The sequence below is a fragment of the Populus trichocarpa genome, chromosome 18, assembly GCF_000002775.5.
Source record: "Populus trichocarpa isolate Nisqually-1 chromosome 18, P.trichocarpa_v4.1, whole genome shotgun sequence".
NCBI lineage: Eukaryota > Viridiplantae > Streptophyta > Magnoliopsida > Malpighiales > Salicaceae > Populus > Populus trichocarpa.
Window position 1 is genome coordinate 7,479,442 of NC_037302.2, and position 17,783 is coordinate 7,497,224.

The window sequence follows — 17,783 nt, forward strand, 5'->3', positions numbered from 1 at the left end:
TTCCATTCAATTTATATAAATTGCATTTTGATTGGAATTAATTTTATTTTATTATTACCTAGAACAAATGTATAATCGCCTCTCTAAGTGATATTGTCAAACATATTGTTACCCCAACTCTCTAGACATTCGATATAAATATGCTCTCATGACTAGAGTTATATTAATCAACATTAACAATTTTAAGTTAGTATTTAAAATGTCATTAATTCTAACAATCAAAGAATTTAAAATAATTATACATGAAGAAATAATAGACACTCGACAATTTATCTTCTCTTGACATGCTTTACATAGTTACCAGTATAGATATGCAAGCACTGCCCCCTGGCTGTAATTAGAAATGACCCAAAAATAAGTAGTGTAAGAAAGAATAATGGTACTGCATTACCAGTAGTACTCATGAAATTAAGACCTCCAAAGATATATAATATGTATGCTCGAGCATACATAATCAACTAGTCCTTTTTTTGTATTTGTTGAGGGGGTCTTAAAATGTATGTTTAACCATGTTAATTTTATACAATCATCACTATAAGTATTAGTTGAGGCACTCATCCTAATAGACGATCACATAAAGTATCTCTATAAATCGACCCTTCATGTCCTATCATAGGTGCATGAGTGTGTCATCTCTATCTTGGAGTGTGTCCCGCACCTCCATTGCTCAACTAAAGCCATAATCAATGTGTAGTCAAGATGCATGTCATGTAGCTAAATAATCTTTAAAAGAACCAACATCGATAACTAATTGGCGGACACACTCATGCACCTTCATCAATGTATGCTATCGAGGTGTTACAAGATCATCGCCCTGAAAATCAAGTAATTAAGTTATTTAAACAATTAAAGTTGTTCAAATTTAATAATTTATAATGCTTAATTAAAATAGTTATTTAAAAATGCTAGTAATCTAAAGATCTAACATCTCCTCTCTAAATATCATCATAGCAATGTTGATCCTGCATATATAGAAATGACCTATCATCAGGATCTGCCTCAACAACCAGGTGGTCGTGTCTGTTAGCACTCTTAGAAATTGTAGAACCTTCTCTAGTTCGAACCATACCTTCCTCGAGGTCCTGTATCAACATATTATTAGCCTTTGTAATACAATTGAACATCCATGTAACTAAATTAGAAACAATAATTGAATTTTACATAATTTAGAGCAAACATAAAAAAAAATAACATATGTTATCTAGTTTCACAAGTTTTTCTGTTATATCCCCTTTAACCGGACATGCCACATATATTCAATAAGTGTCCCTCTCTAGCGTCCATTTTATTATATTAGACGAGTCAATTTTCTTTGACCCTTATTTGCATGTCATCTAGTTAGACATCCATATATATTTAGACCAGTATATGCATACCACAATTGCGTATTAGGAAATGGTTGAAAATGAGGACTATATGCATTTTCATACGACAAATTGGAGTTGAAATCATCAACAAATTGCACATAATCCACATTTGTAAAGAGCAACATACAATTAGATGTGAACATGGTCGATGATATAGTTGTCATTTGCCACAATTATAAGTTTCTTCAATGATGTTAATTATTCCCAGCAAGTCTCTTGTAACATCAACTGTTGAATGTGTCTCCGACTAAATATATCGGTACCAAGATCAATTAGATATATCACGTGTGATCTAGAAGTTGTCGCATCAACAAGTAATCTAGCTAAGACCTTTAGAGGCCACAATAAATCGCTACTAAAAAAATCTTCAACTTTTCTTTGTGCTCCCAAAATATTTATTACACCTAAAAAAAATTATTTGCACTATAGCCGATACAAGCAAGCCACATATAATTTTTAAAATATTATTAAAAACCTCTGACAAATTCATGGTCATATTTCCATAACGACAACCACTAGAATCATATAGCAATACCTATTTTTGTTTAGGTTCAACTTCTAGCTATGCTCTGATCGCATCATCAGTTTCCACCAAATCCTCATATAAAATGTCAAACTCTTGTTTAGAAGGATTTGTGCATATCTTATGCAACATATTTTTCAATGTAATATTTTTTAACTTAGTGTTAAAGTTACTCACAAAGCATCATGAACAATATCGACGATATCCAATAGCTCGGGAAAATCCATGCCATGAAATTCTTAATTGCTACAAGTTTATCTAATACACAACCTGGTATGACTACCAATCACATATCGACAAAGCAAATCTAAAAACCAAATCCAATTATTGTTTGTCTCTTCTTTGACAATAGCAAAACACAACAGATAAACTCTATTATTTATATCATAAGCAACTGAAACCAACAACTATACCTTGTCCTTACCATAAATATGAGTGTTGTTAATACTAATTAGAGGATGACAGTATTAAACCCATTAATTGAAGCACCAAATGACCAAAATGCTCTCTCAAATATTGCCTTATTTCCATCAACTATTTTATAATCCCAAATTATAATTGTTCCTAGATTTGAATCTTTAATGGTCAATAGCATTCTAGGTAGGTTTTGAAATCACTCTTTATGTTTCTAAATAACCTGTCTAATATTTTCTATTTAGTCATCCATGCCTTCTAATAAAAGACTTCATGCTCATAATCCATCTTTATAGTACCTTGAATCATTGCAACTTTCGTACTTAAATCCTTCTTTATAATTGTCAACATCACCTTAGCAATGAGATATGGGTTAATCTGATGATGGAGTTGCAAAACAAGAAGGTTCTGACATGTGTGTGGCCCTTTCAACTTTGAAATCTCCCATGAATTAGACATTTGGTGATTTCCCCCACACAAATACTATCTATAAACTGGTTCTTGGACACATTACAACTTTAGTTGAATGATGGACCTTGTACTACAATGAATTCTTTATATGTCATTGCCAAAGTTGTTAAAATCACGAGTTAACTTTTAAAATCTTATGATTTTACGAGTTGACATGTATCTAACGTGCTAAATCAGACTAAAACTCGAAACCAGTAAAATCTAACTTAACTCGTGCAAAATCGGTAAACTCGATCTGATTTTACGAGTTTACTAAATTTGTGATATGAACCAAGTCAGATCCAAATTTGGCCTTAAAATGTCTGCTGACTAGTTTTGCGAGATTGAACATATCTTTCAAACCATATATTGGATAAAACTGAAATTTTACAGGGAAATATTAGATACATGAAAATATATTGTGGTAAAGTTTCAGGTCAAATAAAGATAAGAAACATAATACTTCAAAGGGTCAAAGTTAGTACACTAATATTATCAAATATGTCAAACAAGACCTTCGTGTACTATTTGGGACTTATCTAGAGCTACCAGTAGAATTTTGCTTCGATTAAAGTTGGGATAGAAACTAGACTGGAACTTTCCAAATATATATCGTAAGCCCAATAATTCATCCAAACGAGAGAGAATGATGTATTTGAAATCAGAAGAGAACGACATATTTGAAATCAGGACTCAAATCTGCCAAGAATATGCAAAAATTGAAGATTCAGGCTACATAGAGGAATTTTAACATAAAGATTTTATTATTATTCTATTTATTTATTTTTAAATAATTATTTTTAATTTGAATTTTTTCTAGCGCATTAGACATTGCTTAGGGGTTTATTTCATTATTGAATTTATGTTAGTTAATTACTAATTTAAACTCATTAGCTTGCAACCCAAAAGGGGTCTATCAAGGCTTATTGTGATGGGAACAACCAGGTTGTCACTAGATTTATGTGTGCTTCCTACCTTTCAGTGATTCCCCTGTATTGAGAAATTTTGTTCTGAGACTTTTTATTTCTCCATGTCATTAATTTATTGATTCATACTATCTATCTCTCTCATTTTATTTAGATCACTCATTGATTATAATATTGTTGACTTATTTTATCATAATTTAATGTAAATTAATTTATTGGCTAGATTATCAATATATAATTAGTTTAAAAAAATTACTTACAATTTTATGATTTTACAATTCGAGTTTACAATCCGAGTTTATATTGTATTTTTTATGTCGTGTCAAAAAAAATGTTTTTGACAACCTTGGTCATCGCTTTACTGTAGTAATACATTCAAACTTGTCTCTAAATGTTTTCCAACCTCTAATTCATTAACTATTAAGCTTGAATGCCTACGACTATTAGCTCAGTCATTGCATTCATAATGGTCATCCACACTCACAACCTTAAATTTAAGAGCAGAAGGAGTCATGTATTGATTAACATGCTCAACTAACTTAGCATCCCCATCTTCTTCATCTTCCTCCTCGACCTCGACTCTATCAATGTGATAATCATATTCGTCGTCACTTGGTACGAATTCTTCATAGCAATATGGAGCATATGTCATACTCAACAGAGATTCCATATTAACAATTTCATGTACTGATATTTGTCTACTTGCATTACCACCTAACCTAGATGGACCAGCTACTTGCGATGCTTATGTGGTTCTCTAAGAGATACTTGGAACCTGGGTCAACTTCATACTAGAAGAGTTTCCTCATCTAGGTCTACTATTTAAGTAAAGCTCCAGCATATTAATCTCATTGATCCTCGCAAACCAAAACATTGAATCCACACTTCCATCACTAAAAATTGGTAAACTGACATAACAAAACTTGACTGATCCCGGTTTACAACATCCTCCAAGTAATTTCAACTTTTATTTCAAATATATTCTAGCCAAGTCGATCACATAATATTCTAGATAACTCGTTAAAGGATGTGTCTAATGTAGCAGTTAGGAACTCGTGGTTTCCTCCATTATAAGTGATATCATTGTTGGTATTAACAATGATACCACCATGGAAGTATAATACTCATAAATTACCACACATTCTATCAAAAAACACAACAAAACATAATTCTAATTTATTAATATCTTGAGGTTAATCAAAGTGCATGATTTATTAACAAAACCATAATGGTAACATAATTGGCTAAAACCTAAATTCATCAAATTAATCGGTGAACACCTACATTCATCAAATTTCGCTACCATAAAAAAATTATCAATCAAATTCATGCATTTCATAGGCAATTATCTTATTTTATACTTAATTTGGTATAATCCATAATTTAACCTAAATACTATTTAAGTAAAGCTCCAGCATATTAATCTCATTGATCCTCGCAAACCAAAACATTGAATCCACACTTCCATCACTAAAAATTGGTAAACTGACATAACAAAGCTTGACTGATCCCGGTTTACAACATCCTCCAAGTAATTTCAACTTTTATTTCAAATATATTCTATCCAAGTCGATCACATAATATTCTAGATAACTCGTTAAAGGATGTGTCTAATGTAGCAGTTAGGAACTCGTGGTTTCCTCCATTATAAGTGATATCATTGTTGGTATTAACAATGATACCACCATGGAAGTATAATACTCATAAATTACCACACATTCTATCAAAAAACACAACAAAACATAATTCTAATTTATTAATATCTTGAGGTTAATCAAAGTGCATGATTTATTAACAAAACCATAGTGGTAACATAATTGGCTAAAACCTAAATTCATCAAATTAATCGGTGAACACCTACATTCATCAAATTTCGCTACCATAAAAAAATTATCAATCAAATTCATGCATTTCATAGGCAATTATCTTATTTTATACTTAATTTGGTATAATCCATAATTTAACCTAAATACTATTTAAGTAAAGCTCCAGCATATTAATCTCATTGATCCTCGCAAACCAAAACATTGAATCCACACTTCCATCACTAAAAATTGGTAAACTGACATAACAAAGCTTGACTGATCCCGGTTTACAACATCCTCCAAGTAATTTCAACTTTTATTTCAAATATATTCTAGCCAAGTCGATCACATAATATTCTAGATAACTCGTTAAAGGATGTGTCTAATGTAGCAGTTAGGAACTCGTGGTTTCCTCCATTATAAGTGATATCATTGTTGGTATTAACAATGATACCACCATGGAAGTATAATACTCATAAATTACCACACATTCTATCAAAAAACACAACAAAACATAATTCTAATTTATTAATATCTTGAGGTTAATCAAAGTGCATGATTTATTAACAAAACCATAGTGGTAACATAATTGGCTAAAACCTAAATTCATCAAATTAATCGGTGAACACCTACATTCATCAAATTTCGCTACCATAAAAAAATTATCAATCAAATTCATGCATTTCATAGGCAATTATCTTATTTTATACTTAATTTGGTATAATCCATAATTTAACCTAAATACTATTTAAGTAAAGCTCCAGCATATTAATCTCATTGATCCTCGCAAACCAAAACATTGAATCCACACTTCCATCACTAAAAATTGGTAAACTGACATAACAAAGCTTGACTGATCCCGGTTTACAACATCCTCCAAGTAATTTCAACTTTTATTTCAAATATATTCTAGCCAAGTCGATCACATAATATTCTAGATAACTCGTTAAAGGATGTGTCTAATGTAGCAGTTAGGAACTCGTGGTTTCCTCCATTATAAGTGATATCATTGTTGGTATTAACAATGATACCACCATGGAAGTATAATACTCATAAATTACCACACATTCTATCAAAAAACACAACAAAACATAATTCTAATTTATTAATATCTTGAGGTTAATCAAAGTGCATGATTTATTAACAAAACCATAGTGGTAACATAATTGGCTAAAACCTAAATTCATCAAATTAATCGGTGAACACCTACTTTCATCAAATTTCGCTACCATAAAAAAATTATCAATCAAATTCATGCATTTCATAGGCAATTATCTTATTTTATACTTAATTTGGTATAATCCATAATTTAACCTAAATACTATTTAAGTAAAGCTCCAGCATATTAATCTCATTGATCCTCGCAAACCAAAACATTGAATCCACACTTCCATCACTAAAAATTGGTAAACTGACATAACAAAGCTTGACTGATCCCGGTTTACAACATCCTCCAAGTAATTTCAACTTTTATTTCAAATATATTCTAGCCAAGTCGATCACATAATATTCTAGATAACTCGTTAAAGGATGTGTCTAATGTAGCAGTTAGGAACTCGTGGTTTCCTCCATTATAAGTGATATCATTGTTGGTATTAACAATGATACCACCATGGAAGTATAATACTCATAAATTACCACACATTCTATCAAAAAACACAACAAAACATAATTCTAATTTATTAATATCTTGAGGTTAATCAAAGTGCATGATTTATTAACAAAACCATAGTGGTAACATAATTGGCTAAAACCTAAATTCATCAAATTAATCGGTGAACACCTACATTCATCAAATTTCGCTACCATAAAAAAATTATCAATCAAATTCATGCATTTCATAGGCAATTATCTTATTTTATACTTAATTTGGTATAATCCATAATTTAACCTAAATACTATTTAAGTAAAGCTCCAGCATATTAATCTCATTGATCCTCGCAAACCAAAACATTGAATCCACACTTCCATCACTAAAAATTGGTAAACTGACATAACAAAGCTTGACTGATCCCGGTTTACAACATCCTCCAAGTAATTTCAACTTTTATTTCAAATATATTCTAGCCAAGTCGATCACATAATATTCTAGATAACTCGTTAAAGGATGTGTCTAATGTAGCAGTTAGGAACTCGTGGTTTCCTCCATTATAAGTGATATCATTGTTGGTATTAACAATGATACCACCATGGAAGTATAATACTCATAAATTACCACACATTCTATCAAAAAACACAACAAAACATAATTCTAATTTATTAATATCTTGAGGTTAATCAAAGTGCATGATTTATTAACAAAACCATAGTGGTAACATAATTGGCTAAAACCTAAATTCATCAAATTAATCGGTGAACACCTACTTTCATCAAATTTCGCTACCATAAAAAAATTATCAATCAAATTCATGCATTTCATAGGCAATTATCTTATTTTATACTTAATTTGGTATAATCCATAATTTAACCTAAATACTATTTAAGTAAAGCTCCAGCATATTAATCTCATTGATCCTCGCAAACCAAAACATTGAATCCACACTTCCATCACTAAAAATTGGTAAACTGACATAACAAAGCTTGACTGATCCCGGTTTACAACATCCTCCAAGTAATTTCAACTTTTATTTCAAATATATTCTAGCCAAGTCGATCACATAATATTCTAGATAACTCGTTAAAGGATGTGTCTAATGTAGCAGTTAGGAACTCGTGGTTTCCTCCATTATAAGTGATATCATTGTTGGTATTAACAATGATACCACCATGGAAGTATAATACTCATAAATTACCACACATTCTATCAAAAAACACAACAAAACATAATTCTAATTTATTAATATCTTGAGGTTAATCAAAGTGCATGATTTATTAACAAAACCATAATGGTAACATAATTGGCTAAAATCTAAATTCATCAAATTAATCGGTGAACACCTACATTCATCAAATTTCGCTACCATAAAAAAATTATCAATCAAATTCATGTATTTCATAGGCATTTATCTTATTTTATACTTAATTTGGTATAATCCATAATTTAACCTAAATCAACATTAATTCTAACAAAATAATTTTTGTTAATTCACAATCAACAACAACCCAAAATCATTGATTATTTTTTAAAAAAACTAATTATCAACTCAAATTATATCTAATTAACCTAATTACAAAAAACCCTAAATTTTTTTAAAAATCCGTAATTCAAAATCCTAACGTTGTATGAAATCAAATTAACACACATTAGCATAAATTACATCGAATTGATAGAGGAAAAACGTTCAATATACCTCTAAATGCAGAATGTGGATGGTGATGGTGATTGGTGGTGGATGTTTTAGCCGGAAATTGGTAGAGTCACGGTGAGGAGGGGGGATCTCGAGCTAGAGAGAGATGGGTGATCCCATGGTGTTTTGGGTGTGTTTTGTGGTGAAGAGAGTGAGAGAGAAAGGTCGTTGATGACAAATAAAGGAGAGAGGTGGATGGTTGTGCAACTTGTATGTAACATATACCATCTGCAAAATAAAAATCACAAATAGCAATTGTGGCTCATAAAATTATAAAATATCTCCAAATATTTTCTATTGTATTACTTTATCTATTTTTTTACTATGCTAAAAAACACAGGAAAAAAAAAAAACCTCCTACAACTACGCAATCTGTATCCAATCCTATTCCTTTCCTTACATTTCCTCCTCTCCACTTTCCTTGCATTGGATTCTACTACAAAACAAAACACTGATTTGTTTCGCAGTTTTGCTTCCCTTTTATTTTATAGAATCGAAAAAAAGACCGAAGCGAAAGCGGCGGTGCAGCCAAGACAACTTTCCATTCTTGCATTATTAACAAGTATTAAAAGAAATTTAAAACACTGATTCTCAAATATTCGCTTGCTTTGGGATTTTATAGATAAATAAATATAGAATAATAGTACCGTAGATAGATAAAGAGAACAAAATTTTCCATTCCTTTTTCTTCCCTTCTTTTTATTTTTCTTTTGGAAATCTCTCTCTCTCTCTCTTTCGCTTTCAGTTTTCTTTCCCAGCTCCGGAAACCTCCAATTATGGCGTTTCTCCTCCCTGTTCGCAGCATTTGATTTCTTGTACAGGTACGTATATACATGCATGCAAACTAATGGGTTTACAAAACCTTGGTTTTTGGATCCAAAACTTGATTTATTAATATTAATGGTGCCTTGTTTGTCTTATGTCTTGAATTTTGAGGGATATTTTTTTATTTGTCTGTATAAATTACTTCACGGGGCTCAAGCTGACGAGGGATATCATATGATGTGAAAGTTGAATTCTTTATCTGAAAGAGACATTTTTTTTTGTACTTAGGGATCTTATGCTGATAGTTGTGACAACTGTTGTTGGGAAAAGATTCAGAATTTATATGTTTAATGATGTAAAAGAAAATTGTGTTTTGTTATGTTTTATTTATTAAATTCAATCTTGAAAACTTTCCCAATTAGTAGTCAACGATTGCCAGCTAGAATGAATACATGCCATAGTGAACATTTTTATGAATGCCCAGTGAACATTTTATGAATGCCAGCTAGAATGAATACATGCCATAGTGAACATTGTTATGAATGCCCAGCAATTTATGTAGAGAATTGAAAATTTGATATCCATACCACCAGCAGCATAGATGGGTCCCATTGTTGAGATTATTATGCCTTTGTATGGGGTTTCGATTTCTGAAATTATTATTTTCAATTTCTACCTTTGATAGGGTAAAATGTCAACCTTTTAGATCTATTGGATGATTTTCTTCATGTTCTAGACAAAACTAGATTGCCTGTATGATTCTCAGCTGGAGAATGTCACGAAGAGTCAATTAATTGAATTTCTAGATCTAAATATAATACAAGAAATATAATTCTAGTTGATAAAATAAGCTTCATTTTGATTTTAAATGCCACTACTTGTTTCTTTCTGAAGGATAGACATCAGAGTACTTAAATGAGTCCTGTTTAGTGACATGAACAGATCAGTATGTATGTTTCTCTTATCATGCTATAGTCAGGGCTCTCTCTCCTTCTGTTTTGTTCAAAGGAGCGGTTGAAATCCTTGGTAATATTGGTTTGGCCTGCTCTAAAATATTCTCTGGACCTTTTCAGAATAAAGAATCTAACAGATCTTGTACTGTTAACTTGTTGAAGAACATTTCTTGTTTTAAGTAGCTTTTCTTAATAAAAACCAGTTTTTTGCGTTTCCAATCACCCCTGTAGGCTCTGTAATCTATTGCATTAAACTAAGAAGTTGATAGTTTAATTCGGTGTTGTTGCTTTTCAATCAAAGCACTTTTATGCATGGCAGATTTGTATGTTGTTTATTCTGAGTTCATATTCTGTGAGAGTGATACAAAGAAATTGGATCAACTGAGGGAGGTATGAATGCTCTGCCTTGTAAATTTGGAGGTATGATGGGAAGTTGTGTCTTGATTATTTCATTTTTGGTTTCCCGTATAAGAGCTTTGGGGCTCTTCTACACTCCAGTTTGGCTCTTGAGAATGTATTGTGCCTAACAGATGACAAACATTTGATTGTGAGCTAATCTGTTAGTTGTAGTTCTGAAACTTGTTGATATTATAACATGGATAGCACTTTCTAAACTAGAAATTGACCTGATCATAAACTTTGATTGCCTAGTTAATTACAAATTTTAGCATTTGATGCGGATAATTCTTTGTTCGTGAGAGGTTGCATGATAATTGAATTATTTAACTTTTTTTATGACTTCTTATTAACATTTGCATGCCTATTGCATGGAAATGCAGTGGAAGATCATATGATGTGACTTGTATGTCTGGAATCAAACACTCTGAATTCAATTCTGGGATATTTTTCACTGTTGTGGTAAACATTTAGAAATGGATGACTATAGTGGCAGCAAGTTGACTGGAATTCGCCAGATTGTTAGGCTAAAGGAAATTCTCCAAAAGTGGCAATCTTTAACGGTCGGCTCAAAAGAAACCAGCCTACCCAGCCCTCCCTCGGATCAATCCCCCTGTGGCATTCCACCAGCAATAAATAAGAGGCTGAACAGTGTTACGTGTTGTGATTCTGATGAGGAGAGTTGCCACAGTCCAGAACCGCCAGCTGATGTACCCAAAGGGTATCTGGCGGTTTATGTTGGACCAGAGCTTCGGAGGTTTATCATCCCAACTAGCTACCTTAGCCACTCCCTGTTCAAGGTTTTGCTGGTAAAGGTTGAAGAGGAGTTTGGGTTTGATCATACTGGTGCGCTTACTATCCCTTGTGAAATTGAGACCTTTAAGTTTCTCCTACAGTGCATGGAGAACCGTCCAAATGACCATGAAGATGAAGGCCCTGGTAAGGGTTATTTATTTATTTGTTGAAGATAAAAATGCATCCACTATCACAGTGTGATCCATGAATTGCTTGTCTTTAGTATTGTCACCTCTATCACTGAAGTTTCTTAGGTGATTTTGCAGCTGAAGATGCTTTTACTGTTGAAGAGTAATCGCACTGGTCTCTTTGGTCCAGATTTTAGGACTGATTCGGGGTCTAAAGCAGGTTGTCCTTGTAGGCACGTATAACTCTTCTTTTGTCCCTTTTTATTGACAAAAAATAAATAAATAAATAATAGGAAATTTTAGTTAGATTCGCAGATGTGTTTTCAGGCGGGGGTATTTAGATTTTACCGTTCTGTTCTGTGTTTTGGGATGTGATCTTACGTTTTATGTCTAATATAAGACAGACTTATATGTTAAGCAAAATTCCACAACTAGTATTTGTTATATATATATCTTATGAAGTTGCCAACATTCATTAGAATTTGTCGTCAGCTTGCCTTTATTAGACTTGTGTTCTGCAAATAGTTACCGAAAGAATTATAAAACTTGGGCCAAGATCCCAATGCGTCTTGCCATTCAGTTAACAATCTGTGTCATTAAGCCTATAAAAAGTTCATCGCATGATTCGCATCCCATTTACCATATGCTTTCCAAATATACAGTGTTTAAGATGTTGAAGTTTCAGTTAATTTACTCTTGTATATTGAAGAACTAAATCTGTAGATATATAATTAATTGCTCTGGATGCCATTTCTGTGCAGACTCAAGATTTTATGTGTACGAAACAATTGCCTCTGATATGTTACTGTAGTATTCTGCACTGTATGAACAGTGAAGTACCTTTCTCTTTTCTTTCTTTTTTCCTTTTTTTTCACTTTCATTTTTTCTTCCTTGGCTTTTTTATTTTTCTTTAATTTCATACTTCAATACTTGATAAGTTTTAAATTGATCTTCATAATTATTTTTGGTTTTTTATGAAGTTATCGCAATCTCAAGTAATCATCATGATAAGTGATTAATGCTTAATCATGTTTATTTTTTATTATCATATAATTAAATAAAAGAATTTTTTTTAAAAAAAGTTATTAAACTTAGTTGAGTTCATGACCCAGATCACATGTTTGGCAAGATAATTTGGATTAATTGGAAATTAGTCTTTATAGTTGATTTTCATTTATTTCTATAGGGTTATTGTAGTTTCAAATAAACGTCTCATCATGAGATTGGTGCTCAATTTTATAAAATAAATAAATAAGTATGGCTCTTAGAATGGTTAGGATTTAATCCAATAAGATAAAGATTTCCTCACATAGGGAGATCTGTCTTAGATCTTAGACAAGACCAACGAATAGAAACTTGACTTAGAAAAACAATAAAACAACAATGCAACTTAATTTAGGTAGAGTGTACTAGGAGTGGGGTATATTTCCCTTGTACAATTAATCTCTTATCTGGAATCTCGAGAACCATAGGTTTTACAACCATAACACTAGGCGGTGACTCCTGAATTTCATAATCATAACTTTATGATTGTGTCCGAAACTTTTTTTCTTATCGTTCTTAATGTTGTGCACGCACGCAATAATAATTTTCAAGATATCCATTAAAAGCCTTTCTGATGTGCATCATGAGAATTATAATACATCTCGTAAAGTTAAATCTAATATGCAAGAGGATTCAGATGGTCCAATGACAAGAGCGAGAGCGAAACAACTACAAAGGGCCTTGACGAGTCAAATTGGAATGATTGAAGCTACGTCGGAGTTAAAAATTAGTAATCAGTTTGAAATTGGTTCAAAGGTGCTTATTTACCTACAATTGGAACTCAGAGATGGGAAGAGCCCTTAATGGTTCTTTTGATGCTGGGCTACTTGAATTGGGGTTGATAATGCAAATAAGTGAATGAATTGATGTTGTTTACGGTCAGAACAGTAAATGAATTTGAACCCGAATTTGAAGTCATCCATTGCATGTGAAAACAAGACTAATCTAGGTGGATTTCAAGTTCAGAACGTGATCTTTCTAGATTGTCCAACCATGATTGCATTGGACTTTTGTGCAAGAAGTTATAGCTGTTTTAAATTTGGTCTGTTTATGTTTCAGAAAGGTCAAAAAACGTGTGCTAGTTAATTTATCTAGGTTAGTTAGTCAAAGTCTGTTTTTTGGGCTTGACTTCTGTCATGTTGAATTTTTCCTAACTTTAGAGGGATGTTCCAATTATAAATATAGTATCAGAATATGTAATAAGGCATTTTTAGCCAAGATTTGAAACTTAATTCACAGAATTAAGAGTTGTTCTTCCAAATTAATTTTGTGAAGAACCCTACCTGACTTATCACTCTTCAATCACAAAGAGTGTGGCGTCGAAATCCTAGATTGATCTTTGTGGCATCCAGATCGACTTATCAAAGTATCATTCTAGTCTATCCTCCATCTTATTTACCTTAAATCACTATAATCCAACCTAAACATCAAAAGAAAGACAACACAACCAGACCCATCCTTCATCCATTTTCGTCAGATTCATTGTTGTCGATTTTCGAATCATTCACGGCACATCATCTGGTATCAAAGCATCAGTTGCGATATAAGGTAAGAGCCAAAAACAGAAGAAAGGCTTGCTGGAATTAAGGTTGATAAACTTAATTATGGCTGGAGATAAAGAAGATTTGCCAAGAGGGTTAAGTTTGGAACAGGCACAGGTTATGGGCTTACAACGATCTCATGCTGAGATTCGGGATGAAATGACTGGAATTCGTGAACAGTTGAATACCCTTATGCAAATGATGCAAAGAAATAATTTGCAACCCCAACAGAGGTAAGCACTTAGGGTGCCACGAAATGATATTATAGAAGCTGACGAAGATCCAAATGGGGATGATGAGGCCGACGATAAGGGCAGACCAAGAAGGCAGAATTATAATCCTCCTAATGGTCTCAAACTTAAGATTCCACCGTTTAGAGGAAGTAGTTCACCCGAGGAATACTTGGAGTGGATTCAGAAGGTTGAAAAGGTGTTTGAATGTTATGAATATTCTGAAGAAAGGAAGTGCAAAGTGGCAGCACTTGAGTTTACGGATTATGCTCTTTTATGGTGGGAAAACTTAAAGATTCAGAGGAGAAGGGATGGAGAAGAGGAGATTACAACGTGGGCAACTATGAAAAGAGTGATGAAGAAGAGATTTATTCCTGATTACTATAAACAGGAGCTATACATCAGACTTCAGACTTTGCGATAAGGATCTTTGAGCATGGAAGAGTATGTGAAAGAGTTTGAGTTGCTGTTGATTCGATGTGAATTGATGGAACCCCAAGAGCAAACAATAGCTAGATTTCTTGGAGGGTTGAGGAAGGATATAACTAATGTTGTTGAATTACAGCCGTACATCTTCCTTGAGGAAGTTATAAATCTTGCAACTCGAGTAGAGAGGCAGCAGAAACGAGGAGGTGTCCGAACTGGTGTAACTACGTCAAGCACGACAAGGGTTGTTTCTACACCTACACGAATATGGAGAACACCTACACGAGATGAGAAGGTGGAGTTTAGTAAGGGGAATACCAGTTCTGATTCTTTGAAGGGAAAGGAGAAGGTGACAGAACCTCAACATCCTAGGAGGTCTCGGGACATCAAGTGCTTCAAGTGATTAGGACATGCGCACATTACTTCAGAATGTCCAAATAAAAGGGTGATGATTTTGCATGGGGATCATAGAGATCTGATTAGTGGAGATGAGGTTGAAACTGAAGATGAAGATGAGGTACAAGTGGCTGAACGATAAGAGGATTTCGAACCAGTGAAGGGAGATTTGTTAGTTGTGCAACGGGTTCTGAATGCACAAATTGACGTTAGTGATGAGCAACGCGAGAACATCTTTCATACTCGATGTCAGATTCGAGATAAGGTGTGTGGGATGATCATTGATAATGGAAGTTGCACTAATGTTGCGTCAACTACCTTGGTGGAGAAATTGGGTTTAACTACCCTTCCACATCCCAGGCCATATAGTTTGCGATGGCTGAATGAGAATGGGGAGATTCGGGTGACAAAGCAAGTCCGTGTACCTCTTTCCATTAAAACCTATCATGACGAGGTTTTGTGTGACGTTGCGCCGATGTCAGCTAGCCATTTGTTGTTGGGTCGTCCATGGCAGTTTGATAAGGATGTGACCTACAATGGACGAAAGAACACTTATTCTTTTATGTTGAATGGAAAGAAGGTGAACTTGTTACCATTGAGTTCTCAACAGGTTAGAGAGGATCAAATACGAAGCCAACAAAAGGAGGTGAAATCACGTAAGGGGCTGTTGTTAGCCAAAAAAGGAGACATCAAACAAGCATTAGCTTTGGCGAGGGCTGTTTTCATGATATGGGCAAAGCAATTACTACAAGTAGAAGGATTGGACTTACCAATACAGATTAAGGAATTGCTTGAAGAATTTAAAGATGTGTTTCCAATACCTAAAGGGTTACCACCTATTCGTGGAATTGAGCATCAAATTGATTTGATGCCGGGAGCTTCACTTCCTAACAGACCAGCATACAGATGTAATCTAGAGGAAGCAAAAGAGATTCAAAGGCAGGTTGGTGAGCTCTTAGAGAAGGGCTATGTGCGAGAATCACTTAGTCCATGTTTCGTACCTACTTTGCTTGTACTGAAGAAAGATGGTACCATGAGGATGTGTATGGACAGCCGCGCTATCAACAAAATAACAGTTAAGTATCGATTTTCTATACCCAGACTTGATGATTTGCTTGATAAGTTACATGGTGTTGCATTGTTTTCTAAAGTCGATTTGATGAGTGGTAATCACCAAATTAGAATGAAAGAAAGAGATGAATGGAAAACAACATTTAAAACTAAACAGGGGTTATATGAATGGATGGTAATACCGTTTGGGTTATCTAATGCGCCTAGTACATTTATAAGGCTTATGAATCATGTTTTGAGGAAGTATATTGGGATGTTTGTTGTAGTATATTTTGACGATATCCTGGTGTATAGCAAGACCTTTGATGATCATATGAAGCATCTTAGAGTTGTGTTTGAAATTTGCGAGATTCTAAGTTGTATGGGAAACTCACAAAGTGTTACTTCTGTAAAGAAAGTGTCGTGTTTCTTGGATATATTATCTCTAGCAGGGGAGTTAAGGTTGATGAGGAGAAAATTGAGGCAATTCGGGACTGGCCAAAACCTGCTAGTATCGCTGATGTGAGGAGTTTCCATGGTTTAGCTTCTTTTTACAGGCGATTTGTGAAAGACTTCAACTCTATTGTTGCTCCTATGACAGAATGCTTGAAAAAAGGGAACGACTTTAGATGGAGTGAAGATGCGCAGAAAGCTTTTGAGCTAATTAAGGAAAAGTTATGTACTGCTCTAGTTTTAGCACTTCCAGACTTTACTAAAACATTCGAAATAGAGTGTGATGCTTCCGGAGTTGGAATTGGGGCTGTCTTGCTGCAAGAAAAGAGGTTGATTGCATTCTTTAGTGAAAAGTTAAATGGAGCATATTTGAACTACTCTATTTACGACAAGGAGTTATATGCTTTGATTCGGGCTCTAGAGGTATGGCAGCACTACTTGTTGCCTAAAGAATTTGTTATACATATTGATCATGAATCCTTGAAGTATCTTAAGGGGCAAAGCAAGCTGAATCGAAGACATGCTAAATGGGTGGAGTTTATGGAGTCATTTCCTTATGTCATAAAGTACAAGAAAGGGCAAGTTAATGTGGTTGTTGATGCTCTTTCTAGGAGGTTTGCACTGATCTCTATATTGAATGCAAGGCTGATGGGTTTTGAACAAGTGAAGGAATAGTATGCTAATGATTCATACTTTGCTAATGTGGTTGCCGAATGTGCAAAAGGAGCTTATGATGGGTTCTTTATGCATGAAGGTTATTTGTTCAAAATGGGCAGAATGTGTATTCCTTTAGGTTCATTACGGGAGTTGCTTGTGCGAGAGGCTCATGGTGGT

General features: G+C 33.6%; 1 protein-coding gene and 1 long non-coding RNA gene across 3 annotated transcripts; one reads left to right on the forward strand and one right to left on the reverse strand.

The window, feature by feature from the left end:
- Positions 1-364: 364 nt before the first annotated feature.
- LOC127904697 (uncharacterized) lies at positions 365-9,021 on the reverse strand. Its single transcript, XR_008058007.1, has 2 exons — positions 8,776-9,021; positions 365-1,082 (listed from the first exon to the last, which is right to left on the reverse strand). It is a non-coding gene; the product is annotated as an uncharacterized LOC127904697 (long non-coding RNA).
- Positions 9,022-9,182: 161 nt separating this feature from the next.
- Positions 9,183-12,240, forward strand: LOC7467922 (uncharacterized). 2 transcript variants are annotated; one of them, XM_002324688.3, is made up of 3 exons: positions 9,183-9,593; positions 11,270-11,825; positions 11,936-12,240. In XM_002324688.3, exons 2-3 carry the CDS (start codon positions 11,363-11,365, stop codon positions 11,974-11,976), a joined length of 504 nt encoding a protein of 167 aa, XP_002324724.1. In that variant the 5' UTR covers positions 9,183-9,593; positions 11,270-11,362; the 3' UTR covers positions 11,977-12,240. The 2 variants fall into 2 exon arrangements, with proteins under 2 accessions (XP_002324724.1, XP_024445792.1); XM_024590024.2 differs by having other exon boundaries at positions 9,189-9,593; positions 11,948-12,240.
- The last annotated feature ends 5,543 nt before the right edge of the window (positions 12,241-17,783 follow it).

Excerpts from the sequence above, each read along its gene's own strand:
- LOC7467922 (XM_002324688.3), top strand. The coding sequence starts at position 11,363 with ATGGATGACTATAGTGGCAGCAAGTTGACTGGAATTCGCCAGATTGTT. Across the intron at positions 11,826-11,935 it reads CCATGAAGATGAAGGCCCTG|GTGATTTTGCAGCTGAAGAT; the intron begins GTAAGGGTTATT and ends GAAGTTTCTTAG.